General features: G+C 54.5%; 1 protein-coding gene across 1 annotated transcript; it reads left to right on the plus strand.

Moving 5' to 3' along the window:
* The first annotated feature begins 832 nt into the window (after positions 1–832).
* LOC148044621 (lamina-associated polypeptide 2-like) lies at positions 833–3,175 on the plus strand. The gene is given in 2 exon segments (XM_087720802.1): positions 833–2,393; positions 2,396–3,175. Coding segments are annotated over 2 exon segments (1,308 nt in total). The 5' UTR covers positions 833–1,696; the 3' UTR covers positions 3,007–3,175.
* Positions 3,176–6,227: the final 3,052 nt, after the last annotated feature.

Raw genomic sequence — 6,227 nt, forward strand, 5'->3', positions numbered from 1 at the left:
TCCCCTCAAAAAAGAGGCTGAAAATCTGGGTGCGTCTTATACACTGAATATAGCATTTTTGCCTCCCAAAACCCTGCCCCCTTCACCAAAATGGCTGTGCATAGCCTTTAGGAGGCTTCCAGAGTGCTCCTGGGAACTGGGGAGGGCAGAAATGAGCAAAAAGCTGGCTGTTTTTTGCTCAATTTTGCCCCCAGTCCCCAGGAGCACTTTATAAGCTGCCTAAAGACTATGCATGCCCTTTGTGTGACAAAAAATTGGCCTTTTTTGCTCCCCCTCCCAGGAACACTCTACAAGCCGCCTAAAGGCTATTCATGTCCTTTTTTTGAAGAAAAAAAAAAGGCCCATTTTTGGGAGGTCTGCAAAGTGCAAAAACTTTTTTAATTTGCCTCTTCAAAATCTTGGTGCATCTTATACTCTGAAAAATATGGTAATTCTCCTGTGTGCTGCTCGGGGAATCCAATCATGGGTTAACTTTGTCCATTAGCCTAGAGACTGAGTATGTAAATTTTGACCACGCCTCCTCTGACTGGACCGATGCAGTTTTTTTACTCAGTCCGGCCTAACGAGACATCTCTCAATTCTCTGACTAATTGACAAACTTCTCATGATTTCTTGGAGTTAGCAGTATTATTTCAGTCTTCTGTGGATTTCTAACTAGTTGGGGTGGTGGCGGCAGTCTTTGCCAGCCCAATTCCTCACGGTTGCTGCTTTCCCCACGTTCGGGGGTTGGAGGCTTGGCAGCTTTGGCGCGCCGGGCGATCAAGCCGGCATTTTCGGAAGCGGCTTTGCAGCATTTCTTCTGGTTTGCTTGGATGTGTTTGGGTTGGTGCACCACCCAGCGCCGCTTTTCGTGCCGGATGGAGCCCGCCTGCGGACGCGGTCGATTCCCTGGCTGATTGCCTTGTCAGGCCGTCCCCTCTCTCGTTCTATCGCCGGAGCGGCAGCCGGGCGGGCTGCGAGACTCAGCAGTTGATCCTCCTCGCCGTTAGCGGTTTGAATTTCGCGCCCTTGCTGCCGGTCGCCATTTTGAATGGCGACTTTGCGCATGCGTTGAAAACGACCGGAGGAGGTGGGGCAAGCTATTTCGCGCGTTGGAGTCTGCGCTGTTCAGGCGATCCTCCCCTTTCCCTCACTTGAGGTTGCTGACTCAGAGAGGAGGTCGCTTTGTCTAAGCCTCTGCTTCCACGTGGCGACTTGGCGGTGGTGCGCAATTTGGATCTCTTTGTTAAAGTGATTGAGCTTTTTCAAATACCTCATTCTACCATGGCTGATCAATCAGTAGCTAAAGGTACTGTAGAGCCAGTTTCTGAGCCCCGTTCCCCTGGTGAGGGGGGGGGCTAGCCCTAGGCCTGGCAGGGCCTTCACTAGGGCCTCTAGTAGTAGGCCTCGAGCCTCATCCGCTGCCCGGGATAAGTCGCACAAGCGCAAAGACAAGGCCAAGGTTCCATCAAAGGCTTCTGGGGCTCCCATTTGTCCACCCCCGGTTCTGATTCCACAAAGTGTCTCTCCGGTGCATGCAAATGAGCAGGGTTGGTCTCCTGATATTCAGCTGCCCCGGGCACCACTCCCTGAGGAAGGGGTTTTTGGGCCTCGATCCCCCCCAATTATTTCGGAGGCTAGTGGAGCTTCTCTTCGCTCACCCCCACATGCTGGGCCTTCTGCCACATTCACTCCCACAGCTGCAGGCCTCAGGCCTATGGAGGGCCAGGATTTAGGCCTTCCTGCTGATTTATACCTCATGATATCTGAAGCTATTTCTAAGGGAGTAGATGCAGAGTTACTTCGTGGGGCCCAGGCTCCTAGGCCCAGTGCGGCCCACTCGGGCATAGTTCCCCAGGTAGTGCAAGGGGATTCCTCCCTTCTACAGACAGATCCTCCTTCGCCTCTGCCCTCAGTATTTAGTGAGGAATCGGCTCTAGTGGAGGAAGGTGAGGTTATTGATAGGGAATTTTCTGATGATGAAGGCCTACCTAGAGACCAGCCCACTGCCCCCGGGCTATTCCGGCATGCTCTGTTCAAATCTTTACTGTATAAGGCCAAGACCACCACCCGCATGGGGGAGGCAGCTTCTAAGGAGAGCACAGCTGTGGGTTTGGATGCCACCGAGCGCCTCTTTGCTGAACAGGTGGCCTTGCAGGATGTTATTCCATCTCCCAAGCTCTTTCTTGATTTGATTCAAAAGCAGTGGGATCAACCGACTGCGGTTAACCCACCCGGCAATGGGGATAGGAAACTATATACATCTACTCCAGAATTGGAGGATCTCCTTCAGTTTCCCACCGTAGATGCCCCTATTGCTGCGCTTGCCTCGCCAGCTTTAATTCCTTCGGAAATTTCAGAGGGCTTGAAGGCTGAGGATTGCAAGGCCGAGATGGTTATTCGCAAGACCCATCAGGGGCAACCTGGGCCTTACGCTCGGCCACCGCGGCTTCTTTCTTTAATAGGACTTCCTTGGTTTGGCTTAAGCAGTTGCAGAGTAGGCTTGCCCCGGAGGAAATGCGCCTTCATCAGGATATCACCAAACTGATGGCAGCATTGGAGTTTTCAGCGGATGCCACCCTTAGTGCAGCAAAGTTTGCCTCCCGAGCTGTAGTCTCTAATGTAGCATCTCGGCATTTGCTATGGCTTCACCATTGGCAGGCTGATGTCAAGTCCAAGTGGCGCCTTGCGTCCACGCCCTTCAAGGGCGGAGCTTTGTTTGGATCAGTTCTGGATCCCATCCTCATTGAGACAAGAGATAAGCATAAGGTCCTCCCTTCTACCAGTGGTCGTGCCAATAGGAGACAGCAGCCTTATAATAGGCGACAGCCCTTTCGTGCTGGCGACTCGGGATTCGCCCCTGCTCCCTATGTTCCCAACTACACCAGGGGTTTTTCCCAGGCGCAGGATCGCGGCCAGGACCGCGCGGGAACCAGGGATAGGGGTCGCCAGCAGAACCAGGTGCAGTCCCAGAATAGGAGGCCCTTTCGTGGAGCTGGCAACCGGTCCTTTCGGAGGTACCGGTGACTCGCAGGGGGTAGGACCCATAGGGGGGGCGTCTCCTGGCCTTCGCTCATCAGTGGGCGGCGATCACGTCCGACACCTGGGCCCTTCAGGTCGTGAGACTGGGCCTCACTCTAGAATTTCTCTCCATCCCCCCAAGAAGTTTCATCAGGTGCCCCATACCCAGGTGCCCGACAAAACGGCGCCTCATGGACGCCGAGATACACTATCTTCTCACCATCAGGGCCATAGAACAAGTGCCAAAAGGGCAGAAAGGCCTAGGGTTCTATTCTATCTTTTTCCTAGTACCCAAGAACTCCGGGGGATGGAGGGCTATACTAGATTTGAAACGGCTCAATCGGTACATCAAGTACCAAAAATTCAAAGTGCAGTCTTTCAAGAGCATATTGGCCTCCATCCGCCAAGGCGACATGATGACATCAGTCGACATCAAGGAAGCATACCTCCATGTGCCCATACATCCGGCGCATCGGAGGTTTCTGTGGTTTCAATTCAACGGCCGCCATTTTCAGTATCAGGCCTTGCCCTTTGGCCTGTCCTCGGCTCTGCGCACGTTCACCAAGCTCCTGGCCGTGGTGGCGGCCTCCCTTCGCTCGATTCCCATACGCGTCAACTGTTATTTGGATGACATATTGGTGCTGTCGCCATCTCGAGACCAGGCCCTGCGGGATCTGCGAGTCACGATGGACTCACTGCGCAGTCATGGTTTCGTCCTCAACCTGCCCAAGAGCCATTTGCGCCCAACCACGTCCCTGCTTCACCTGGGGACCATCATCAATTCCGTGACGTGCGAGGTTTCCCTGTCTCCAGAAAGACGGCAGAGCATACAACACTTGGCGCATCAAGTACTGTCTCAGAGACTGTTGCTGCTAGCGCCGCTGTCCAAGTTGCTGGGAAAGATGATCTCCTGCATCAACGTGGTTCCCTGGGCCAGGTTCCATGTGCGCCCACTCCAGTGGTTTCTGCTCCCCTTCCAGAGAGTGCACACCAGTCATTCTCAGATCAAGGTTCGGCTTCCGAGCAAACCCCTCAGGTCCCTGCGTTGGTGAATGTCCTCCAGACTTCTCCAGGGATGCCCCTTCAAGGAGCCGGAACGCATCCAGGTCACGACGGATGCCAGCCTGTTTGGATGGGGAGCCCACGCCCTGGACAGAGTGGCTCAAGGGCATTGGTCGGACCAGGAATTGGCAAACAGCATAAATTGGCTGGAGCTACGCGCTATCCGCCTAGCCCTTCTGGAGTTTCGAGACATTGTGACACACAACCACGTGTTGATCTTGACCGACAACGTTGCCTCCAAGGCTCACGTCAACCGTCAGGGGGGCACCCGCTCCAGAGCCCTGATGCTGGAGACGGAGAAGTTGCACCATTGGGCGGAGACCAGGCTCTTGTCGATTCGGGCGGAGCACATCTCGGGCGTGGCCAACACGCAGGCGGATTGGCTGAGCAGAGCCACTGTGGATCAAGGGGAGTGGCAACTCCACCCCGTTCTCTTCCAGGAACTTTCGCGCCGGTTCGGCTGACCCGAGGTAGACCTGTTTGCGCATCCACACAATGCACAACTACCGCGTTTTTACACCAGGTACCAGACTCCCGGAGCGGAGAGGGTGGATGCTCTGCACAGTCCGTGGCCAGCCGGCCTTCTCTACGCCTTTCCTCCTCTTCTGATCCTTCTGTCAGTCATCCAGAAGATCTTGACGGAGCAGGCGGAGGTGCTGCTAGTCGCTCCGATGTGGTCCAGACAGCCCTGGTAGGCAGACCTCGTCCATCTGTCAGTCTCACGTCCTTGGAGGATTCCGGACGATCAGATTCAGCTCAACTGCTGCAGTTAGCCGTGTGGCACGTGAGCGGGCTATTTTAACCGCCCTTCATTATTCCAGCGATGTTATTGACACTATACAAGCGGCCCGTCGTCCATCCACTACTCGTATTTACGAGGCCACATGGCAGGCTTTCTGTAGGTGGTGCCGTCACGGCCTCGGTGCCCCAAGTTTTGGACTTTTTGCAATCCGGTCTCAACAAGGGTCTGGCACCAAACACGCTCCGTCGGCAGGTCACCGCCTTGTCCACGGTGATTGGAGGCGGTCAGGGTCGTTCCTTGTCCCAATACTCGCGGGTCAAAACCTTCCTAACTTGCGACCACCAACAGTGCACCGTTATCCCACAAGGGACTTGACCTTAGTTCTCAGAGCTCTCACATCTGCTCCCTTTGAGCCCATCCATTCCATCAGCCTCGGGTTGCTGACGCTCAAGACTGTGTTTCTGGTGGCCATTACATCGGCCAGAAGAGTGTCGGAGTTGGCTGTGCTCTCTGATCGTGCGGATCTTTGCATCTTCCATCCGAACAGATGTGGTGCTTCGTTTGGACCCGACCTTCCTTCCTAAGATCAACTCATTATTCCACAGGGCTCAGGAACTCGTCCTGCCGGACTTTTGTCCGCATCCCTCCCATCCTCAAGAACGCCAGTGTCACCATCTGGATGTTCGTAGGAACCTCCGACATTATGTGAAGTGCACGGCGTCGTTCAGGAGGTCGAAGGCACTGTTCGTTTCCTTCCAGCCATCGTCTATGGGACAGAAAGTGTTTTCCCACACCATCGATCGATGGTTGAAGGCGTGTATTGCGTTGGCGTACGACAGTCACTCGCAGCCGGTTCCCAGACGTATTACTCCTCATTCTACCAGGAGTGCCGCCACTACAGCGGCCTGGGCTACGCAAGCTTCAGTGGAAGAGATATGCAGGGCGGCCACCTGGGCGTCGCCCTCGCCATTCATTCGACACTACAAGATTGATGTGTATGCCTCGGCTGAGGCCTCCTTTGGGCGGAGAGTGTTGCAAAGGGTCCTTTCTTCTGCGGAGGAGCCTGACCAACCTAGCTCCCGCCCTGGGAATTAATTGCTTTGGCATGTCCCATGATTGGATTCCCCGAGCAGCACACAGGAGAATGACCGTTGACTTACCTGAACGGTCCTTCTATGGGTGCTGCGAGGGGAATCCAAACCCGCCCGCAGCTTCGGCTGGTCAGGGCTCCACCTTGATTGTGACTCTGTGACTAACCTTTCAACTTTTTTCCTGACTGGACTTCTAACATGACTTAGTACCTGTATTGCCTGCGGCATGATTGACATTGACATACATCTTTCTTCGGCGGACTTCGTGCAAAACTGAATCGGTCCAGTCAGAGGAGGCGTGGTCAAAATTTACATACTCAGTCTCTAGGCTA

The sequence above is a fragment of the Thamnophis sirtalis genome, unplaced genomic scaffold, assembly GCF_051295495.1.
Source record: "Thamnophis sirtalis isolate CommonGarterSnake01/CBP01778 unplaced genomic scaffold, rThaSir2_p1.2 scaffold_7, whole genome shotgun sequence".
In the NCBI taxonomy this organism is placed as follows: domain Eukaryota; kingdom Metazoa; phylum Chordata; class Lepidosauria; order Squamata; family Natricidae; genus Thamnophis; species Thamnophis sirtalis.